We start from the raw sequence: 25,383 nt of genomic DNA, 5'->3' as shown, positions 1-25,383 counted from the left end.
TCAGTCAATCAAGAATTGATGGGCATCCCCTCAATTTTTAGTTTTTTGTGACCACAGAGAGAATTGCTATAAACACTGCTTATGCTGAAAAACAACGGGCTTTGTGAAATATTTGCCAGCCAGAAGGTTCATACGGTGTAACAGGCCTTCTATGCTTCTCTATATGTTCTCTTTGTTCAAGAGACTGTGGTACAATCCTGAAAGCCCTGGTGCTAGACTTGGAAAACCTGGCTATGAGTTTTCCAGGTGATCTTATGCAACAAAGTCACTTAACTGCTTTGGGCCTCAACTTACCCTCATGTACAATGATGATAATTCTTTTGTTACCTAATTCATGAGGTATTAAATGAAACAATGAGTTTTTAAGTACTTTGTAACTATGAAACATAATACAATGTACACTCTTCTAGTTCTTGCTATGATTTCAACTTTATTTTCTTTTACCAAATGCTTTTTTATTATCATATCTGAATAACAGTTGAGGCACATAACAACTTCTGGAACTTTTCAACTTGTTTCACTGTTCCTTTCATATGTGTATATATCTGTTTCTATTTCTGTATCTATCTATCTAGTTGTCTATCTATCATCTTATTAATTGTCTTGTCTGTCTGTCTATCTATCTATCTATTACCAGGGCTCAGTGTACTGGGAAAGAAGTGAAAAAAATTTCAGGTTGATAATTAATTTCTGAAGAAATAGAAGTCATAAAACTTCATGTTTCTGTAGTTATGTGTATAATATGGTCAACATGGTACCTTGGGTTTTCTGTAAAGGTTGAGATACACACATACATACATACATACATACATCTATATGTATATGTGTATATACATATATATATATTTCTCACTTCCCAATTAGTATGATTATTCAAGAGAATAATGTTAAAGTCACAAAACTCTTTAGTAAAAATCTAAGTTAACGTATGAGGTCATATATTCATTGTGCTGTGTTTAAAGTAAAAGAAATTAATTGATTCATGAAGGAAATTCTATTAAACTTGTCACAAACATAGTTGCTCTGATCCAGCTGGCCACCATAGTAAAAAACAAGAATAAACAAAATTGGTGTGTATGTATAGGTATATGTATGTATATATGTGTGTGTGTGGTAGGTACCTACCAGGTAGGAGTTGAGATCATAGGAAAGCAGTAGAGTTTGATCTATGGAATGTAGGTACACACACATATAATATATAAGAATTCTTAATCTTTCTGTGTCATGGATACCTTTGTCCATCTGGTGAAATCTAGGGACTCCTTCTAAGAATGACATTTTTCTGTGCATAAAATTAGGTATTTAAGATTACAAGAAAACCAATTATATTGAAATATAGTTTGTAGAAGCATAATTGAGGTTAGGTGTGATCTAGTGGTAGGTCTAATAACTGGAGTAATTTTGAAATAGTGATGAGTATAAAAGATTTTGTAAAATATCTGCATCACTTCTAACACACAAAAAATCCGTTATTTCTATTGGAGACAAAGTCACAAATCCTGCTAAAATGACTGTGGTTTGTTGCTTACATTCATGATTGAAGAAAATACTAAATTTCATTTAGAGGTTAGTGAAAATAAAGTTTTTTTTCCCATCCAAGTTCACAGACCCCTGGTCAGGAAACCCTCATCTCATGAATTTCAGCCAAAGAACTGAAAAACTTGAATGGGGCATATTAATTACTTCTAACCTTCCATCTACTTATATTCCATATCTTGAATGAATTTGAAGTTTTTTTCATCAGTTCCATGCTGTGTAAACTTGAGTAACAAAATACCTAACTTCTAAGCTGCAGCAAAACAGGGATCATAATACCTGTCATGCCTTACTCATAAGAGTATTGTGAGTGTGCAATGAGATAATCCTTGTAAAATACTGAGTAGCTTAAGTATATAAATTCAAGTTATTATGTTTATGGAAAATAACAGGCTATATTCAGCTGAATTCCCCACCTCATTGTTAAGGTTCTATTATATTAAAGGAACCCTATGATACAAAAACAAAAATTCCTTAAAGGACCTTGTATTCTAGAGGGAAAAGGGAAGATTCATTATACAGCCAGATAAATAAATAATCAGTATGTACAAAGCAGTATGGCAAGGTGAGAATAGCACTGTATTTAGAATCAAAGGACCTGGGTTTAAGCTTCTGATCATTACTATGTATGTGATCTTGGGAAAGTTACTTAAGCTGTCCTGGGCTCAGTTTTCTGCTATATTGAATGAGAAGTTTGGAGTAGATGATCTCTGGGGTCACTTCCAAGTTTATATCTCTGATTCTATATGATCTAAAGAAATTAGGGGGGCAGAGCCAGGACGGGGGAGTAGAAAGATGCATATACTCTAGCTCTTCCCCCACAGCCTATAAAATACCTGTAAAAAATGACTTTCCACAAATTCTAGAGCAGCAGAAGCCACAGAGTTACAGAGTGAAAGAGATTTCCAGCCAAAGGTAACCTGGAAGGCCAACAGGAAGAGTCTATTGCGTGGGATACAGAGAGGAGTAGAGTCCAGTCTTGGCTGCACAGCACCAGCACTGGAAGGAACAGCACCAGAACCTGGGACAGAATCTCCAGTAGTAGTGGAGGGCCTCACATCCCTTAACTCACAAGTGCCAAAGAAAACTTCAAAGATCAGTGAGTGGGCTTTCCCAACTGGGAAAGGGGGAGCAGGGCTCCCCTAGTACTGGTTCCAGGTGGTGACTGTTGCAGCAGTGGTGGTAGCAGTGGCAGCAGTGGTGGCAGCTGTTGCACTGTCCATTTGTGAAGCACTCTGTCTAAAGCCCCTGGGGGAACTGAGCAGCTGATCTAAATCTCAGCTCTGAGCATAGTCCTGAGGTAAGGAAGATTATTAGGACCCTCCTCTTGACAAAGGATTCAGAAGTCAAGTAACTGGCTGGGAAAATGCCCCAAAAAGGGAAAAAAAATGAGACTGTAAAAGGTTACTGTCTTGGTGAACATCCTTTTGGATACTCTGGCATACTGCCGGAGGAAGTCAATGGTTCTGCATCCAGTATCTCTAAAATAAATATGCAATGACCTCAGGCCATGGAAGAGCTTGAAAAGTGAGCCAACAGCTTGCTAAAGGACATCCAAAAAATGCTGAAGAAAATAGCACCTTTAAAAATAGGTTAACTCAATTGGAAAAAGAGGTCCAAAAAGCCAATGAGGAGAAGAAGGCTTTAAAAAGCAGAATTAGCAAAATGGAAAAGGAGGTTCAAAAGCTCACAGAAGAAAATAGTTCTTTCAAAAGTAGAATGGAACGGATGGAGGCTAATGACTTTATTAGAAACCAAGAAATCACAAAACAAAACCAAAAGAATGAAAAAATGGAAGATAATATGAAATATCTCATTGGAAAAACAACTGACCTGGAAAATAGATCCAAGAGAGACAATTTAAAAATTATGGGACTACCTGAAAGCCATGATCAAAAATAGCGTCTAGACATCATATTTCATGAAATTATCAAGGAAAACTGCCCTGATAGTCTAGAACCAGATGACAAAAAAATATTCAAAGAATCCACCGATCCCCTCCTAAAAGAGACCTGAAAAGAGAAACTCCTAGGATAATTGTAGCCAAATTTCAGATTCCCTGGTCAAGGAGAAAATATTGGAAGCAGCTAGAAAGAAATAATTCAAGTATTGTGGAAATACAATCAGAATAACACAGGATCTAGCAGTTTCTGCATTAAGGGATCAAAGGGCTTGGAATAATATATTCCAGAAGTCAAAGGAACTAGGATTAAAACCAAGAATCACCTACCCAACAAAACTGAGTATAACACTTCAGGGGAAAAACCAGTTATCCAATGATATAGAGGACTTTCAAGGCTTCTTGATGAAAAGACCAGAATTGAAGAGAAAATTTGACTTTCAAATGCAAGAATCAAGAGAAGCATGAAACAGTAAATAGGAAAGAGAAATCATAAAGGACTTTCTAAAGTTGAACTGTTTACATTCCTCTTACATGGAAAGGTAATATTTGTAATTCTTGAGACTTTTCTCAGTATTTGGGTAGGTGGAGAGATTACACACACACACACACACACACACATAAACAGAGAGTACAGGTTGAGTTGAATCAGAAGGGATGATATCTATAAAAAATGAAATTAAGGGGTGAGAGAGGAATATATTGGGAGGAGAAAGAGAGAAATGGAATGGGGCAAATTATCACTCATAAAAGAGATAAGAAAAATCTTCAATGGAAGAGAAAAGGGAGGAGGTGAGAGGAGGAAAGTGAAGTTTACTCTACTCAATTTGGTATGAAAATCTAGCTTATACTACAAGAAAGTAGGGGAGAAGGGAACAAGTGGTATGAGGGGGATGATAGAAGGAAGGGCAAATGGGAGAAGGGAGTAATCAATGTAAACACTTTTGGGGAGGGACAAGGTCAAAAGAGAGAATAGAATAAATGGGGGGCAGGATAGGATGGAGGGAAATATAGTCTTACACAACATGACTATTATGGAAGTCTTTTGCAAAACCACACATATATAGCCTATATTGAATTACTTGCCTTCTCAGTGGGGATGGGTGGGGAAGGAGGAAGGGAGAGATGTTGGAACTCAAAGTTTTAGGAATGAATGCTGAGAATTGTTTTTGCATGCAACTGGGAAATAAGAAATACAGGTAATGGGGTATAGAAATCTATCTTGCCCTATAAGAAAAGAGAGAAGATGGGGATAAGGGAAGGGTGGGGTGTGATAGAAGGGAGGGCACATAGAGGGAAGGGGTAATCAGAATGCAAGGTGATATGGGGTAGGGGGAAGGGTGAGATGGGGAGAAAAATTGGAATTCAAAATTTGGTGGACATGAATGTTGAAATCTAAAAATAAATAAATAAACATTAGAAAAAGAAATTAGAAGAGGGAAAGGGCACTAATATCTTGGGAAGGGATGAGCAATTGGGAAACGCCTTATATAAGAGAATGTACTTGAGTTATATTTGGAAGGTAGGTAGGGATTATCCATGGGAAGATGATGAGGGATTGAATTTCAGATTGAGAAACCACCTGTGCAAAGGTATAAAGATGGGATGTTTTGTATAGCTAACATCTGGCAAGGAAGTTTGACCAAAATAGAAAGCAAAGGGAAGAAATATGAAATGAGAAAAATGAAAGATAGATGGGAGCCATATTGTGAAGGTCTTTAAGTGGAATGTCTTTTAGTTTAGAGTCAGACTCTTGTTTGCATTAAGAGCCAATCTTGAAATGAGACTCTCAGAGGATATTTCCCTCTATGTCTGATTTCTGACTATGAGCTACACTTGGATGAAAACACAAGATCCAGTACATCAAAAGAAGAACTGTTCTCTTCCAGGTTCAAGATGAAATAATATCAAAGCAGAAGTTTTCTTAGAAGATTTTCTAAGCAAAGAAGGTGGTATAGAAAAAAAAATTCCCATCTTTGGAGTCAATAAACTTTATTTCCAACTACAGCTTCTAGTTATTTTGTACTCCATGTCTCTGTTTCTACTCTGTTTCTACTCTGTTTTTACTCTTACATGATTTCACAAAGATCTTTCCATATTTCTCTGAATTCACTATCCCTTTCCATCTTAGTTGCATTCTGGCATTCTTTACTAGTAACAGAATACAAATTAGTCCCACTAAGGACCCCTGGGTTATTTCACACATGTTGTTTTGTAACCATAACATGCCCATCCTATAGATATTGTTGATCTTACAATCCCAAGTGCAGGACTTAATGCTTTTTCCAGTTTCATTATGTAACCTTCAGCCTATATATTCCAATTTGTTGAGATCTTTTGAGATCCAAATTCTGTTGTACAATGGTTATGAAGGTTATAAAGTAGAATGTAAAGCGTTGAAAAGTGATGGGGAAGCTTCTCAAACTCATATTCTGATTGCACCCAGGCTATGGCTTCCTGACTACCCTGAAAAGGTAGAGATGCACTTACCTTTTTCATAGAGCCTCTTTTCAGATGAGACAGTGGAAGTTCAGAGAAATTTAACCAACTGGTCCAAATCACAGCAATGATTTAAACCCAGAATCTCTGATTCTAAGTCTAATAGGATGACATGCTAAGTGATGGAGACCATGTGGATTCAGCCTACACTTTATATCTGGTGGAAATATCAGAATCGTTGACCACTTTGAATTCACTTTCCTGAAGAGATCAGTGCAAGCAGTATTTGGTACATTTGTGGAAAAGTTCAATATAAGCCAGTATGTGTACTTTTGTGTGTATATATGTTTGTATTGTGTTTGTATGTGTGTGTGTGTGTGTGTGTGTGTGTGTGTGTGTGTGTGTGTGTGTGTGTAAGAACTGCCATTAGGATCATGCCATTTACAACCTCATAAATAAAAACAAAGCTTCCAGATAACAGAGTACTGATCACACTCTATGCTGTATTTTTCTGGCCACATTGGAAGTACTATTCAGTTTGGAGCACCATTTTTTACAAAGCCAGTGGGTATACAAAGGAATACTTATTTGAATGCTTCAATGACTTGTAATATTTCAAAAATATTATTGAGAAAACCCATTCCAGTTTTGAACAGGATTTTTCCCCTTATACCAAGCCTAAATATGTAGCATTTTCCACCAAGGCTTGTAGTTCTACTCTACATATCCAGGCAGAACAAGACTTATCACTCTCCCATATGATAGTTTTTTTCAAATACTTTTAAGACTGCTGAAAGTCTGCCCTAAGCCTTCTTTTCTACAGAACAAATATCTCAATTTCCTTCAACTGGGCCTCCTACGGTACTGTTTCAAATTTTTACTGTTCTTCTCTGGAGGTATTTGTAAATGTCAGTTGCTCTCTGGAAATATTGGACATACAAATCAGATATGGTCTGACCAAGAAAGAGTAGCATGGGATTATTCCTTTCCTAACTCTGTCCTCTCTTAATGAGGCCCAAGAATCACCTTAACATTTTGGTTGTCATTTCACACTGTTGACTCACATTGAACCTTCAAGTCTGCTAGAACTCAAGTGTTATTTTTTGGCATGGACTGTTTTTTAGTAATTTTTTCCCCTCATGCTGTAATTCTGCAATTGATTTTCTTTAAATTTAATATAATTTAATATAACATAAATATAACAGTTCAGATGCTATATTTATTCCTGCTAAATTTCATCTTAGCTTCCATACATTATTCCTCCTGAGATTTACATTACTGAATCCCAGTTCTATCACTTAAAGTATTATGCAAGTAGTCTAGCTTTAGGACATCAACATATTTGATAAATGTGTCATCTCTTCCTTACAAATACCTCTATCACTATAGAATAATTCTTGATATTTAATCACCATTCAATATTTTGGGCCTGATCAGCCACAAAATTATAGAATTCTCCTACTGGAAGGGACCTCTGAAGCAGTCTAATCTTAATAAGCATCCCTTTTACAACATAGATGAAAGGTCTTCCAGTCTTTGCCTGAAGATCTGTAGTACAGACAATTCCATTACTTCCTGAAGCACTTTCCACTTTGGGATAACTCAAACTTTTAGGAAGCTTATCTTCATACCAAGATTATTTTAGTCTCTTTGGAACTTCCATCTGCTTCTCCCACTTCAGTTCTCTGGAGCCAAACAGAACAAATCTAATCCTTTCCCTCCCATCTAATAGTCCTTCATATATTGGAAACAGCAACTATACCTTCTTTCCATACCTAAATACTCTTTTCCAGGCTAAACATCTCTAGTTTCTTCCAGTGATTCTTAAATAAAATGAACTTGATATCATGATCACTCTTCTTAGGGGGTACTAACTGTGTGCTCAGTAATGATTTAGCTAACATTGTTAACAAGAGATTTGTTCTGCTTCTGAAAACCAGCCTAGGCATATATAGAAAGAATCACACCAGAAGTGACCTGATAAAAGTTTCCATATTAGATTGCATATTCTGTTACATATTAGATAACACATTCTTCAATACTGGATGACTTCAGTGAAAAGGTGTGTATTTAAGGATGAACACAAAAATATATATCAGAATATGTTTCAGAAGAGAGAAATGAAAGCAAAGACTTATAAACTACACAGATATATCATGAACATATTGTTTGAGAATCAAGAGACACTGGACGTGGTGGGCAATCAACAACACAAAGCACAAAATTGACTATATTCTAACAAAGAGGATATGACTGATCACTAAGGAGGTGATCATTTCCAACATACCTCTCTATGTACAGTCAAACCCTCAGCTTGTTATTACAAAGATCAAAATCTCTGACAGAGTAGAAGAAAAGCACCCCTAAAAAGAAGGGTCATGGAATTCAACTCCAAGAAGATCCGTTTAAACAACTGTTAATTCTGAAAAAATGGGAAACAGGGTAGCAGATAGACTTCAACATGTTCTAACAACAATTTCCTAAAGAAGTTTAACTAATGTGAATGAGATTCCACAATAAGGAGGACAAAGAGAGCTCAGAAACTACTTTAGCCAGCAGATACTTGACTAGCTTGACACATGGAAAGAGCTGTCAAAGATGACCATAACTGAATAATAATAGCTATTATTAATAATAATGATAATTTTAATAATAGCTACATAATATTTATGTAGTATTTACTATGTCTCAAGCTATGTGCTAAATGCTTTAGAATGCAAATTAGTAAAATATGATGTAGAAGGATGATGGAAGATAATAAATCGTATCGCCATATCATTAAAACATCAAGAAGGATGTTATAAAAACCAACTTACAGAATACTTTGCAAAAGACAATCCAAGTTATCTGGAAGACATTTAAAGATAAAACCAGAAGGAAAACAAATGCCCACAAAATGGAAAAGATCCATGGAAATTTGTATAACATATTGCTTTCTCCATCAACAGAGAAGGAGAACTAGCAAAATTTGAATATAACATCATGGTTCCTGAAGTGCTCCATGAGAGGGTAGAAATAGCAGTAAAGAAAAATAGATCAGTAGTATTCTGGACTAGACCAAAGATGATCCACCCTGGAAGTTATGTGATTTTGAGGACATTGGGAGTGGAGTTTTACAATATTTAAAAAAAGAAGCTAAATTCTTATAAAAATAAAGGGCCTTATTAATACCAAATTTTCAATAATGAAAGATCAAGAACTACCAGACCATATGTCTACTTTTTAATTTCTATGATCTGCAGATATATCTAGGACATCCTAGATGAAAGTGTCAAAAGGAACAGGAAGGCTTTTGCAAATGATGCTCTATGGTAGAGGATTTCTTTGGATTATTCCAGTTGATTGAGAAGTACAGCAAATATAAATTCCATTGTGGTTCTTGTTTGTTGACTAAAAAACAGTTCGATTCAGTAGATCAATATTTTGTTACCTTCACCAACAGAGAACAGAATCCAAGAAGAGATTAAAGGTTCTTTACCAATAAAGTGCCTCCAGTGCATATGTAAATATAGTCCTAGTGACATCTTAGGAACTACATAAAAATCATAAGATTCCTTGAAAGCCAGAATAACAAAAACAGCTTTGTTCCCTGATCCTCTGATTACCATTGTAAAGCAAGGCCTAAAAGAGAGAGATGTATACTTGCCTAATGTATGGATCACTGCTGTGAATGAACTCCAGCAAAGAGTTTAAATGAAAAGGGATGGTTTGGGACAATGAGGGGCCTCTTCTCTGAACTGGAGGAAACAGACAATATTCTGTGGTTTTGCCAAGCTGTGCAAAGTAGTTAAATCTTTTCTTCCCCCAGGGTTTGTACTGAAGTTCATTTCCTTAGCACAGAAATAACAAGGGATCCAATTACACATACTGGTTTCTATTTTTAGTGTTCAGTACTCTTATACACACACACAATATACACACACACACACACACACACATATATATAATGTATGTACCTATATATCTACACACATGTATACATACACATATATATGCACACATATATGTATATATCTATACAATACACCCATATGCATATATTCATATGTGTATATGCAGAAATAATATGTGCATTATGCATATATATGTATATACATACATGAATATACATGAACATAAGAGCAATTAGGTGGCACAGTGGATAAGCTGGTCCTGGAGTTAGAAGGACTTGAGTTCAATTAGCCCTCAGAAACTTAATGACTTTATGACCCTGGGCAAGTCACTTAACCCTGTTTTCCTCAGTTTCCTCATCTGTAAAATGAGCTGGAAAATGAAATGGCAAATCATTCTAGTAGCTTTGCCAAGAAAACCCCAAATAGGGTCATGGAGAGTCAGACAGGACTGAAATGATTCAATAACAACAAATATATACATAATTGTGAATGTGTACACACACACACACACACACACACACACACACACACACACACACACACACCTGTAGCCAACTGGTCCCATCCAAAATGATCACTGGCTGACTTTGGCTCACCAAGTCCATTACCCAGGAGGCATATCTCTCATGCATACCCATAATAACACGCAATTCAAAGCTTCTATGGGCAGAAAAGCATACAAATTTATTCATTCTCTGCCACTTTAAAAGGCCCCACTTCTAAGGTAACCTTTCCCCTTTTCACTACAATATTTTGGTGGGCTTGGACATCATAATGAACAGAAGGGGGTTTCCTTGTACCACGTGAAGTAGCCACATGGGAGCTCATATATACTCAACTCTTCAGGTCATAGTTACGATATCTACACTTATACTTCTACTTTACAGAGTAAAGTTTTATACAGAGAAGCTACTTATAAATTCAGAAATATAGCAAACAAGTAAAAGTGTTTCCATATAGAAATATAAGCATACATCAGTGTTTATATACACACGATTCTATTAAGAAAGAGTCTATGTGGCATAGACTTGTCCTTAGAGGCAAGAAGTTTGGGGTTTAAGTCTTGCTTCTGACACCTCCTGGCCATGTGACCCTGGGCAAGTCACTTTACCTCTCAGTGCTCTAGGCAAATCTCTAAGACTATAACCTGCAGAGAAGGTACTGACCTGTACTGGTAGAGGGACTTTGCTCATCTAAGAGTTCCCTATAGCAACGCAATAGCAGATCCAGTCTCCATCTCCATTCTATTAATACAGTTCTTTCTGTCTTCATTAGAGATTTCTTATAGGAGCATTGCTCTTACAGTTTTATCAGATATGTGACCAAAACTCATGACTGACTCAATAGTGATTCATCTGGATTATAACTGGTGCCACTCTAACCCAAAAGATATCAATGAAAAGTTTAAAAGAATCCTTTATCCAGGGTTTATTGTAGTTTCCTATTCACATGGTATCTAGGATGAACAAAGCTTATAAAAGGTTCCAAGTCATTTAGAACTGGATTGATACATGCATATGTAGATACATACACACACAATACACACACACTCACACATAATACATACATATATACACATACATACATACATATACATATGTGTGTGTGTGTGTATATATATATATATATATATATATATATATATATATATATATATACACACACACACACACACATACATACTTGGAGATGGAAAAAGTGTTTTTAAAAGATTCTGAATGTGGATTAGTTTGTGTTTATTGAAGCAAGTCCTAGAACATGAAACAGCCTTCCAAGGGAGTTCCACAATCACTCAGAACAGTTTGGTGTAAGTATTCACACAGACAGACCCAAGTAGATTAAGCACAAGTAGATATGGGGTATGGAATCTTTGGCCTTGAGGCCACATGTGACCATCTAGGTCCTCAAGTGCTGTCCTTTGGCTAAATTCGAGCAATTCCCCTAATCCCCCTAATAAAAAGATTTGTTCTGTAAAACTTGGACTCAGTCAAAAGGTCACACCCACAGACCTAGAACATCATATGTGGCCTCAAGGCCACAGGTTCCCCACCCTTGTATGCTATATCTTTGGTTGGACAACTAACTCTGTAGAGTACATATATTTTGAACAGACACTATAGATGGATATTGAAATAAACACATAGTTGACATAAGATAGACTAAGAAAGAATAAGAAAACTGTACACTGACCTTTAATAACCCACAATCAAAGATCCATTAAAATAAATCTTGTAATGATATTTATATGTGAGTCATAGGATGCCATCATTGCCCCCAAAATCAAAGTTGTTGGTTACCCAAAGGGCAAAGCAGGGTGTCTTCATGGCCATTAGTCAGACTACAACATATTACCAATGAAAACGACATAACGGAAGTATCACAAATGATACAAATGGAAAGACATCTGATCAAAAATGGAAGTGGGCTGATCACATATCAAGAGACGGGGATAGGAGATGGGCAGTGCATCATGTGCTTCCTTGGAATCTATGCAATGTCAAGAGATCTAGACAGTAGACTCCCTGTAGCTGATTAACCAGCAAATATTGCACATGATGAAATGGTATATTGATATTTAAAATTGGAGAAAATCTCATATCAATGAACTCACAGATTTATTTAATCATTAATTTAAGCATTTATTAAATAATCTACCAGGCCCCCTTTTTCCCCTATACAAGCTTTTACTGAAAAGCATTTGTTCTATGCTGCTGGAATCTGAACAACTGAAGAAACTGAGAATTCTCTATAGAATAAAAACAAACCAATAAACAGTTATTATGTACCTAGTCTTTTGAGAAAGTTCAGTTCAAGTTCTTAAGGCCTAGCCTAGTGAAGAACTAGAATGTGTACTGCAGGGAATGAATGGAATTTGAAAGAGCAGAGAACTAGTGGAACCTGCCTACTCATCCACTTGCAATTTAATTTAGTTCAAATCAATAAACTTTTCTTACATGCATACTATATGTCAGGAACTGTGCCAGGCAATATAGACACACAGAGAAAGACAAACAAACAAAAAATCCAGTTCCTGCTCTCAGATAAATGACATTCTATTGGGCAAAATAATGTAAAAAAATACAAGGTAATTTTGGCAATGAGAAAACATCAGCAATTGAGGACGTCAAGAAAGGTCTTATGTGAAGGTGAAGCTTGAGCTGAGTATGAAAAAGAGCTAGGAATTCCAAGAGGTAGAGATGAGGATGCAGAATATCCAAAATATAAAGGGGACATCTTGTGCAAAAGTGTGGACGGAACAGCATGAAGTAGACCAGTTTGGCTGAAATGTAGAGCAATATAAAATCAATTAGCAAAGTTAAGTTAGAGTCCCATTGTGAAGGGCTTTAAACACCCAAAAAAGGAGTTTGCATTTTATCCAGGAAGCAAGAGGAAGAAGTGATATGATGTATGCTACCCTTTATTCTGTTGTTTGAACCACAAAATGTAAGCTCCTTCTGATTCTTTAGGTCAGAATTCCAATGTGACTCTAAAGTGAATGAATTCTTAAATAAGGCACTTATTGATAAATTTTACGTTTGATTGATTGTGCCTAAGCATTGTACCATGCCAGCAGAAATCACTTTTGTGAAAGAAAATGTACCATGAAGCATTAGAAGGCTCACTGAGTCTGTCCTATAGAACCCACCACAATTGAGGCAAAACTGTATCATAAAGAGATACTATTGAAGTTGTACTAGATGCATTTCCTTGGATGTAGTCATGAATGAACTTTCCTTAAATTATGCCTTAGTCTAACACACAGAGTGCTGTTGTAAGACTCCAGTGTATTTTTTGTGACTTACACTAGGGAATCTATGTTTTCACTTACTCATCCATGCCAGACTGGAATCAACAGGGGCTCTAGGATCAGAGGACGTGTGTTCAAATTATGATTCTCCTTGTTACTTGTGTGACTGGAAAAGTTATGATTCTTTCTATAAACCACCCTTTGAGGCTACTTTGAATCAAACAAGCTACAAAATAAAGCTAAAGCGTTCTGGGCTCCAAAAGAGATAGTTAAAATCTGAGAAGGTTCAAAAAAGTGAACGATTCAGCCACGGTTATAGAAAAGTTCAGTGGATTAAATATGCCCTTGAGAAAACGCAGTTTCATGCCAGATGGCAGAATTTGGCTTGGAGACTGCACCCAGGAATCACTGAATAAAGCCTCCTTCCTGACCTTTGGTATAGACGGCAGTAAGCCACATGCATAGGGAAATAATGGTGGGGGAGGCAAACAGATTGAAATGCCTCCTGGATGGTACCCTGCCCGCGACTGACTGTCACTGAAACAGCTACCTATAAAAGGGCAAAAACTAGACAGCAAACTTTCTAACATGGGTCATTAACTAACCAACATCGATCCAGCAGAAAGATAGGAGAGTCTCCTGTCAATGCACAGAGGACAGAATGCAGACAGATAACACCATCAGCAATGGCAGCTGAAGTCCTTCTCTTTTCTAATTAAGCATGCAGTCTCATACTCCTTCTAAAGATGGAGAGGGAATTAAATTCAACTCACATGGGCAAGTCGATCAAATCTGGCAAAGAGTTCATTCAACATCCTGACCAGCTCCTGTGCTGACAAGGTCGTGGAAAGGTTGGTAAATCCTTTAACATCTGCAAAAAGAATACTAAACACAAAAGGGAAGGGGGGTGGTGGTGAGAAAAAAAGATATTAGTATTTTAATTCATCCTGAGAGACATATCAACACCATGTAAACAAACAAAGCATCTGTGGGTTTGAGATCTTAACTCTGCATTGCTGAGGAAGCCAAGGGGGATGAATGAATGGGCTAGGATTTAAACCAGGTCTAATTCAGGAGGAGGCCAATTCATAAGATCAGGAAGTGTAAATGAATGCTGAAAGCTCCCATTCTTTTTACTGGCAGAGGGTTTGTGAGCTGTTTCTAAGGCTCACCAGTTCTGTTACAAAAGTAAGTTCTTCTTAAAAAAATATTTTGGAGAGTGAAATTTTAACCAAGTTATATAACTCTAGCCTTTTAGTTTAGCTATTTCCAAATCATGACACCCCATGGCCATCTTCCTTCTATTGAAAGTTGGCCTCTGCCCTTAGGTTTGGATAGGTGAAGCTTTACCTTTGCATGGTGACCCTAAGTCAGGTCACCATGAACTCCTGACCATTTCCAAATCAGTCTATCTGGCACGTACTGACTCTCCACCCTCCTCTACTTTCCAATTCTATGTGTTGCCTTCCCTGTTAGAATGGAAGCTCCTTGAAAGGAAGGGATGGTCTTGCTTGCTTGCCCTTATTTCTATCTCCAGGACTTAGCAAAATATCTGACACGTTTTAAGTCCTCAAGAATGCTTTTTTTATTTCTTAATTTATTCAAGTCAGCATATATTAAAACATAGAATAACGGTTCACGTTTTTTTGGTAGGACAATAAGATTAAGGAATTTAGAACTAGAAGGGATTTTAGAGATCATGTAGGATTGAGATTCTTAACCTTTTTTTTTTTTTTATCATGGACCCCTTTGACACCAATGAAGTCTATAGACCTCTGCTCAAAATATGTTTTAAATAATTGAAAAAAATGCTAAATTTCAGTCAGAGGTGAGCAAAAATAAAAATTTTTATCTCCTTTCCAATTCTATGTTTATGAACCTCCTGAAATCTAGGTTAAGGATCCCTGATCTAGAAGAATTCTCTTAATTAATGTGACTAGAAGAACACCTATCATGTTGGTTGTGTCCTAAAATGTCTGCAAAGAAAGATGAGGAGGCAAAAGTTGAGTGGGTATGGATTTTATTAGTAGAGGAAATAATCTCACTGACAAGATCATGGGTTTGCCAAAGCATTGAAGTTAGCATACTCTACTACTCTGTGGGATGGTCTATTATACCACTATGATAAATCCAAATCAGCTAGTATTTATTAAGGATCTATTACATGCCACACATTCTGCTAAGTGCTTGAGATACAAAGAAATAGAAAAAACAATAGTCCTCTGCTCTCAAGGAGCTCACAGAGTTAAATAACAATATACAAACAAGCTATAGATTGAATAAATTGGAGATAAGCAAAATAGGGAAGAAACCGCACTTAAGGGGATAAGCTTTCTATAGGAGAATAGGACTTCTTTCAAATGAAGGAAGCCAGGAAAGCTTGGAGGCAGAGATGAGGAGAGAATTCTAGGCATGGAGGATAGCCAGTGAAAACACTTGAGTTGGGAGGTGGTATATGTTGTGGAAGGAATAACAAGGAGGTCAGTGTCCCTGGATAACATAGTATGTGGAGGTAAACAAAGTGTGAGAATCCTGGAAAGGGAGAAAGGAGAAGGTTGTGAAGCCTTAGGATGACAAATAGAAGGTTTTATATTTAATGTTGGAGGTGATGGGGAACCATTGGAGTTTATCAAGTAGGAATGGTGATATGATCAGAACTATACTTTAAGAAGGTTAATTTAAGTGGAGGATGGTTTGTAATGGGGAAGGATTTCTGTCTGGGAGATCAACCAACAGGCTATTATAATACTCCAGGGATGAGATGCTGAGGACTTTCTGAAAGTAAAGTCAGTGTCAGAGGATGGAAGAGGAGCATATGAGAGATATTATGGATATAAAAATCAATGAAAGGGCAACGTATTAGATATGAGAGGTGAGAGTGAGTCATTGAGGATAACACCCAGATTGTGGTGGCCTCAAAAGGAATAGAGAAGACTGGAAGAGAGAATGATTTGGGGGTTAAGAGAATAAACTCGGTTTTAGATATGTTGAGTTTAAGAAATCTATAGGACATCCAAATTAAGAAATCAAATAGGTAGTTGGAGATGCTAATCTGTAAGTTGGGAGAGAGGTTACTCCTGGACAAGTAGATCTGAGAATCATTGGCATAGAAATGATACTTGGATTCAAAGGTAGATGATAAAGTTATCAAACAAAATAGCATAGAAGGAGAAATGAAGGTCTAGCCCAGAGCCCTGGAAGGCACTCACCACCATTAACTGAATGAAGATCCAGCAAAGGAGACAGAAACAGTATAGAGTAGTGTCACAGAATTTTAGAGAGAAGAGAATATCAAGGAGAAGAGGGTAATCGATAGTATCAAAAACTACAGACAGATCAAGAAGGTGAAGATTGAGAAAGGCCATTGGAAATGACAATTAATAGACCACTAGCAAATTTGGGACGGGCAGTTTTACTTGAATAATGGTGTTGGAAGTTAGATTGTAGAGAGTTAAGAAGACTAACAGGAAAGGAATTGGAGGAATAGATTTTTAGATAATCTAAAGGAATTTAGCTACAAAAGGGAGTAGATATTTGGGAGCTGGATAGCACAAATGAACAATCAAGGAAGATTTTTGTTTTGTTTTTTGAACATGAGGGAGACATAGACATATATATAGTTCATAGAGAAGTAGGCCCATAGATAGGGCGTGATAAATGAGAAAGAAGATATGATAGAAGGGACAATCTGCTGGAGAACAAATGATGGAAAGGTGAATACTTGTAGAAGGGTTAGCCTTGGCAAGAAGAAGGGCCACCATTTCATGTGAATCAAGGGTTAGGAGATAGTGACAAAAGGCATTTGAGAATTGTGAGATGAAGAAGAGGAGAGAAAGAGAGTTCTAGTGGAATAGTTTGATTTTATCTGGTAAATAGGAGACATTATTCTCAGTTGAGCAGGTAGGGGGAAGACAAGCCAGGGGAGGTTTGAAAAGGAATTAAAAGATTTGGGAAAAATAACTGTAGGAAGAAGGATAGTAAATTGGTAAAGGATTGCCTTGCTGTAATGAGGACTCAGTTGAGAAATGTAACATAAATCTGCAGTGAACTCTGTCAGTCAGCATGGCTTTATCATTTGTTTTCCAGACTGATTCAACTGTGTATGAGTAGGAGCTAAGACAGCAGATGCTGGGAGTAATCCAAAGCTGGGGTTTGGCATGGCAAGATATTTGATAGGATAAAATGCCAAAGGATTTGAGAAAAGAGAATGGTTTAGTGTTGAACTGGTTCACTAAGGTGTCAAAATTGGGAGGAGAATATAGCCAGTACAGAGGTGACAACCTGAAAAAGACATGAGAGGTCAAGGGATTGGAGGTCACAATGAAGACAAAGAACAAAGTTTGAGGTGGCAAGGAAAGATGGAATGAAAATGAATTATAATTAGAGAAGGGAATTTCAGACTTCAGGAACATGAAAGTAGAGCATTTATTGGTGATTGCAAGATTGAGGATATGTTAACAGGTGGGGTGGAGACACAGGTCATGGGAAATGGGTAATTTGAAGAACTGAAATTTAGGGTGTTTGAGGCAGGATTTAAAGATATGTTGAAGTCTTTAGTATGATAGCAGGAATTGGAAAAGAAATATTATAAACCAGGTACTGAACAATTGTGGAAAGAAGGGGAATGTCTTGAAGGTCAGTATACAACAGCTACCAGAATTATGAAAGGGTAGTACTTAGGTGGCACAGTAGATAGAGTGCTGGTCTTAGAGTCAGGAGGACCTCAGCGCAAATCTGTCCTCCAACATTGGCTGCAAATCGCTTTAACCCTGTTTGCCTCAGTTTTTTCACCTGTAAAATGAGTTGGAGAAGAAAATGGTAAACCACTTCAGGATCTTTGTAAGAAAAAATCCAAATGGAGTCATGAAGAGTTGGACATGACTCATCAACAAAATAATAACAAAAACTAAATATGGATTGAGTGAACCTTAAAGGAGGAGATGGTAAAAGACTGATGGTAGCAGAGGGAAAGCTTACAAAAAGCATTGGGGAGGAAGTAGTATTCCAACACCCTCACCTTATCCAGTGAGTAGGGGAGGAAGTACAATCAGTGCTGGAAAGAGTGGCTAGGAAGGCTGTGCCATCAGGAGGCAGGTAAGTCTCACTGAGGACCAGAAGGCAGAAGAAGTAGAAAAGGAAAAGATTTAAGATGAAAATAAGTTTGTTGCCTATAGAGAGGATCACAGAGATCACAGGATGAGGCTTGTGTAGCATTAGAGTGGGACATTATAGAGGGGTGGGGGTTGGATTAAGATGTTTGAGAATAAAGGATTGGGCAGGCAGTGACCAGCATAAGTGATTTAGAGAAGACTTGTAAGTACTCATCCAACGCAAATTAAAAAGAAAATAATGCTGAAATAAAAATAATGGAGAATTCTAATCAATACAGTGATTCAGCAAAGAGGTGGTGGACTATTGATAAAGAATGAGGTATGTGTTGTCACACATAATCAATTTGCCTGTTGGTGTTTGCTATAATGAAGAGTTCTATGGGGGAGTACTACTAAGAAATAACAGCAAAGAAAAGAAAATGGAGATCACTGTTTGTTTTTAAAAACAACCATACAAGAATTTATACCTCCAAAGTTATTCTGTCAAGTAAAAAATATAAGGTATGGATGCAAATTTTGTAAGGAGAGCAAGCAATAATGACTGAAAGAAAAATAAGTTTGAATACACTCATTATTCTCATTCTCTACCTGGGTCAGAGGTCACAGGACAGAGACAGAGAAATAGACACTGGTTGGGGGAGTTGGGGATGGAAGGAGATAAACATCCTAACAGAGAGGGAGACAGACAAACAGAAGGACAGGGTGACAGAAAGAACTGGTGAAAAGGACCCATGCTTTAAAATGGTAATAGAGAAATAAAGAAAATGGACATGTGGGAAAAAGTTATTAAAATCACTCAGTTTTTGAAAATAACCCATATCTAGGGATTGAAATTCTAACAAATCAAGAACACAAAATTACAGTGTTAGAAGGAGCTATAAGTTTTTTAGAGAAGCCGTTCCCTTCATCTTGTCCATGTCTGGGGTCTTACAGTTGAGTAGACTGAAACAGGGAGGAACAGAAATGATGCGTTATGTGGAAATGGATAGAACTGACCCTGAAGGCAAGAAAACATGTGTTCAAATGCCTGGAATGTACTCTATCCTCATCCCCTTAGAAATTCTTCTCTTCCTTTAAATAAAAGCTCAGGTGCCATCTCCTTCATGAAGCCTGACATTCTGGCTCTGTGATCCTGGGGAAATCACTTATCTTCTAGATATTCTGGGCCAATCCCAAAGACTCCTAAATTGCACAGAAGGTGCCAAGCTGCATTAAGTAAAGGGAATGTTTTTTATGTGGGAGTTCCCTATACCAATGAAATAATGTGCCCATTCCTTATGCCTATTCTTATTTTGTGAAGTAATGCTCTTCCTTCAGTTGAAGGTGTTTAAGCAGATGCCGAGTGATCTATAGTGGGTGTTCATTTACTAAGCATAAGGCTGAATCAAAGGCCCTATTCCTTTCCAACTCTAAAATTCCACAACCTTACAGGGACTTGTCCAAGGTCATAGAATCAGAGACTTTCACAGTTGGAAGGAGTGTTAGTACAATTCATAACTGATCATTCTACAGTAAGTTTGACAACTGGTCATTCTGCCTTCCTTTAAAGAGCTCCAGGAATGGGGAACCAATTAATTTCTAAAGCAGCCTATTTTACTTCTGAATTGCTCCAATTATTGAAAAGTGTTTTCCTGATAAGGAAACCTCAAATCTGTTCCTCTGCACTTTCAATGAAGTTACCATCCCAGCAGCTATGTCAGAAAGTTCTGTGTTTTCTTTATTATATAGCAAGCTGTCTTCTATGAAAGTCACCTCTATCCATTTCATTTAGATGCAAAATGGGGATGAAAGGGTGAATACAATTAAATTAAGAAACTTAGAATCCAGAGTCACAGGTTTACATGCTATCAATGTAAATTTAAAAAAAAATAAGTAAATAAAACATAATAGAAAAGAAAGAATAGTATTGAGGAAAAGCAACATGAAAAGAATGAGCTAATTTAAAAAATTATACACCACTGGACTTGTTTTGAGGATTGTGAGGAGGGAGGTTCAGCTGTGCTTCTAGCTTGGCTCCCAGAATCAGGTTGAGAGACCAGGCTCCTTAACTACACAGGACGCAGTGGTATTTTTAACACCAAACAGCCTTCAAGTGGGAAGGAACTGCTACACACTTGCTTGTTGATTTCAGCTCGTCAATACCTAAAGATGCCATTGGCATTCACTGCTGCTGTAAATAGAAAGAAGCAGAGACACCAGTTGCCAGCAGCTTGGGCTCTGTGCAGATTCTTCTACCTTAGAAACAGCTCCCGTCACTGAGGAAGCTGCAAAAATGTAGGGCAGTAAACTAAATTTTAATTTAGTGCAATGTGAACTTCTGCAAAATCACAGAGAACTCAGCTTTGAGATTAAAAACAAAGAGGGCTGAATAGCGTCAGCTGTGCAGGAACAAGGGGAGCTCCAGAAATGGATGATCAGGGAAAAGAAATTGGTATTTATGAAATCCAGTTCTTCTGAGGTATTTGTGTGTGCATTCTTTAGAAATTGGGAAGAGGGTTCTTATTATTTTTACCATCATCATCACCACCACCAGCCTTGCTATTATGGACTTCTTTTATGGTGTCAAATACTTTTCTTTTCATTTCCTCAAAAACAATCCTTTGAGTATCACCTCATCTGAATCCACTCACCAGTGACCATATCCATCAATAATACATACATTTGTGAGTGTCTACTGGGGCAGCTAGGTGTTACAGTAGATAGAGTGCTATTACCCAGTTAAAATCCAGCCTCAGATACTTACTAGCTGTGTGATCTTGGGCAAGTCACTAAACCCTGTTTACCTCAGTTTCTCATCTGTAAAATGAGCTAGAGAAGAAAATGGCAAACCACTCCTGGATCTCTGCAAACAAAGAGTCAGATATGACTGACATCATTGGTTACTTCCTGTGTTGAGCTCTTGGAGCAAGGAATTTGTTTCTGACTTGGATGTGATCTGCACAAAGAAGTCACTTTTCACTAAGGAACAAAGGAGTTTCAAATTGAGATGTGCCAAAGGCAATAAACTAGGTGTAGGAGAAAGAGGTCTGTTTGCCAAAGGAAGAGAACAATTAGTTTTACCAAAAGAGAAAAGTCAAAATGAGAAGCCTTTGGTTTCTTTAATCACAAAGTAGAGTATTGGCATACATGGGGAATAAATAATCACTATTATGGATTATGTCCTGGACCAGGGGTGGGGAACCTGTGGCCTTGAGGCCACATGTGATCCTCTAGTTCTTCAAGTTTTCTCAAGACAGCAGATTCCCCACCTCTGTGAACTGGATTTGGTGATATGAGTCACAATCTGATGTGCCTTTCAACATCTTCATAAAATGTGAAGGTGACCAACCCTAACAAAGTGGAGCGTGGTCTTAATTCAGCCTAAAAATGAGAAGCAACATAGTACAATGGATAGAGTTAGGAAGATCTGACTTCAAGTCTACCCTCTATTACAAGCTTAGAATGGATGTCATGAAATCACTTAGTATCCCAGATGAGCTTCTTATCTGCATGTATGGATGGAGTTTTCACTGATGTAGACATACACACATATGTATACAAGTATATGTGTACATGTATATATGTGTGAACATACACATGTATATGTAAACCAAAGTGATCAGGTCATGATTCAACCTAAAAATATCAAGACCTCAAGTGAATTCCTAATTAAAGAATTAACAAAGCAAGTGAAAAGGTCCTTGACATCAATCATAGACAGAAGCCATTAAATAACAAAAATAAATTGAGTTCATGTACCTGTGAATTATGTAAAAATATTATGTAAAAAATTAATGTAAAAATTCACATAACCCATTTAAGTAAGTTTTTGCAAAATTCTTTGTATATATGATCTCATTTGAACCATTTAACAACCTTATGAGATATTTATTATTTCCATTTTATAGATAAGAAATCTGAGGCTTGGAAAAGAGTGGTCAGGGCCACAAGGCTAGTGAATGTCTGAAGAAGGACTTGATTTCAGATCTTTCTGATTCCAAGACCAGTACGTTATTCACTATTCCACAACTTCTCCCCAAACATCTGCATGCATGTGTGTCTATGTGAATGTGTCCATTGCTCACCTGACATTCTCATAGCGATGGATGTAGATCTTGTGGAACTGGTGCTGCAAATGCTCATCTTCCACATTGGTCATATCATTGATCATCTCCAGGACAACAAACCGAGGCAGTACAGAAAGTACCAGTCGTTCCTGAAACAAAGCAAGAGGCAAAGATTGGGCTAATTAGACTATGGTTGCCTTATTTCTCTTGGCCAAAGCTCCCAGATGACAGGTGCTCCAAGCTCATTCTATCTGATCGAAAAAGCATGTAATAATTACTTACCATGTGCTAGGCACTATGTTAGACCATGGGAATACAAAATAAAACACCCATTTCCACTGAGGAGCTTAGAGCCTACTGAGGGATACAATACGTGAATAGATAAATACACAGGATCTAAGGAAGAGAGAATGACCTCTAATAACCAGGAGGATCAGAAAAGTCTCCTTCCAAAGGGTGGCATATGAGCTAAGGTCAATGATATATATTCCTTACCAGTGAAGGAAAGTTACTTCTTTGTCAAGAAGCTAAAACTTTTATTGAAGGAACTGCTATGGTTTGCTGTTGCTCAGTCATTTCAGACTCTCTGACATTCCATTTTGAGGTTTTCTTGGCAAAGATACTAGAGTGGTTTGCCATTTTCTTCTCCAATTCATTTTATAGAAAAAGAAAGTGAAGTTACTTGCCAAGGTCACATAGCTAGTGAATGTCTGAGACCAGATTTGAACTAGTGAAAATAAGTCTTCCTGACTTCAGCCTCAGAACTCTACCCATTATGCCATCTAACTGTCATAAGAGATTGTAACTGTCCTCCACATCAGACTGATACAACACTTTGAGGAAGGTTTAAATAAAGCATTTACTCAATGATATATCTATTGGTTAGGAACTAAGCAACAATGTCTTTCACTCTAGCATGTTATTGATCATAAAGAAGATATTGAACTTTATTCAAAGATTTCATTGGTCAGACTACTCTTGGAATATTGTATTTAGAGCTAGAAGCCTAGCACAGGCCTCTCACTTGGATTATTTTAATAGCCTCTCATTTTCTCTCCCAGCCTCAAGCTTCTCTCCACTTGAATTTATTTTCTTCACATCTGGCAAAATGATTTTCCTAAAGTGCAAATCTGATCATGTCATTAGTTTTCCCCACCTTCCCACTTAATAAACTCCAATGACTTCCTGTTCCTTTGGAAACTGAACATAAATGCTCTTCTGCTTGAAACCCTGATGTTTTAACAATGCCAATTTTCAAACTATACCATGAAGCAATAATGATCAAAACAATTTGAAATTAGCTAAAGAATAGATTGATCAGTAAAATAGATTAGGCTTACAGTATACAGGGGAAAAATGAAGCTAGAAGTTCAGAAACACAATCACTGGAGATATCTGTTAAAAAACTGATGGGAAAGTTGGATAGAAGTATTGAAGAAATTAGTTATACCCAAACACCTCATACCTTTTACCGAGATAAGTTCCAAATAGATATGTGACCTAAATAAAAGGTCCCAAAGGTCCCAAAATAAGGAAGAAATTATCTATAAGACCTATGGATAGGGAAATAATTCTTGACCAAATAAATGATAGAGAGTATCACCAAAGATAACATATACATTAAAAGGGTTTGTTTTTTGTAGACAAATTAAATACAGATAGGACTAGAAAAGTTTTCATTAGAGCTAGGATGCAAATCCAAAATGCTTGACTCTGAATCCTTTTCATTTCAGTATGCTGCCACTGGAGATGCTTAGCCTCTAGAAGAAAAAAATTCAAGACGGACTCCTTTGGTTGGAATTTAAAGCCCTGGCCTCCCCTACCTGGCTTCAACATATCTTTGCAATGTTATTAGACATTTCTCCCCTTCCCACATTCTACAATCCTGTTAGATCAACTTTTGTACTCTTCCTCTAATGCAACGTTCCATTTATCATCTTGATGTTTTGCATGTAATCCCCCACTCCTGTTGGGAATGCACTCCTTCCTCATCTCTGCTTCTTAGAATTCCTACTTTCCTTCAAAGCATATGTGTCACTGTCACTTCCTACAGGAAGCTTTTCATGTTCTCCCCAGCTACAAGTGTCTCCCCTCAGCCTCCACATTATTTTGTATTTATTTCATATATATTTTCCATATATTTATATGCTGTTTCTACCTTTAGGATGCAAGATTTCACATAGAGAGAGCTGCTTTGTATCTCTGGTATCTACTGAAGACCTGACACATAGTAGGTTTCTAATTTATACTTTTATATACTCTTCTCTCTCAAGGAAATTTATCTTTTTCACTGATTCTCCCCATCCAAGATACCAATAAATCTTCCATCCTTTGGGTTAACTGACTCAAAATATCTGCAGTGTCCTACTGAGTAAACTCCTCAATTATCTCCCCAAACACTGTGGAGGCCCCCTGATTCTCCTGCTTGCTTTTTAGTACTGGCCTAACCTCAGCTTCCTCACTTGTTTCATTCTGCTCCCACATATCCTCTTGACCTGTGTTTGGGTCCCAATCAAACCCAGCCTGTGCAAGTGCTACATTCAACTTCGTTTTGTTACTTTTTTGCTTCTTTTAGTGAGCGAAACTAACAACAACTTTTTCTTCCACCACCTGAGAACCTGGAGTTTGCTCTTCTAAAGGAGAGTTTGAATGCTACAGCATATGTAAATCAGCCAACTCCCTTTTCACCTGAGTCTTCTCCTCCAGAGAT

General features: G+C 37.2%; 1 protein-coding gene across 2 annotated transcripts in view; it reads right to left on the bottom strand.

The window, feature by feature from the left end:
- Window positions 1–25,383, bottom strand: part of ADCY8 (adenylate cyclase 8) — a 387,812-nt gene that overhangs the window by 219,696 nt on the left and 142,733 nt on the right. For both annotated transcript variants that reach the window (XM_072603060.1, XM_072603059.1), the window contains exons 3-4: window positions 22,692–22,822; window positions 14,290–14,401 (exon numbers count right to left, since the gene is read on the bottom strand). In XM_072603060.1, coding sequence (XP_072459161.1) covers window positions 14,290–14,401; window positions 22,692–22,822 — 243 coding nt within the window. The remainder of the gene's footprint in view (window positions 1–14,289; window positions 14,402–22,691; window positions 22,823–25,383) is intronic.

Source organism: Notamacropus eugenii, chromosome 4, assembly GCF_028372415.1.
Source record: "Notamacropus eugenii isolate mMacEug1 chromosome 4, mMacEug1.pri_v2, whole genome shotgun sequence".
In the NCBI taxonomy this organism is placed as follows: domain Eukaryota; kingdom Metazoa; phylum Chordata; class Mammalia; order Diprotodontia; family Macropodidae; genus Notamacropus; species Notamacropus eugenii.
The sequence above is the reverse complement of the archived record's forward strand: the minus strand, read 5'-3'. Positions and strand labels throughout refer to the sequence as shown.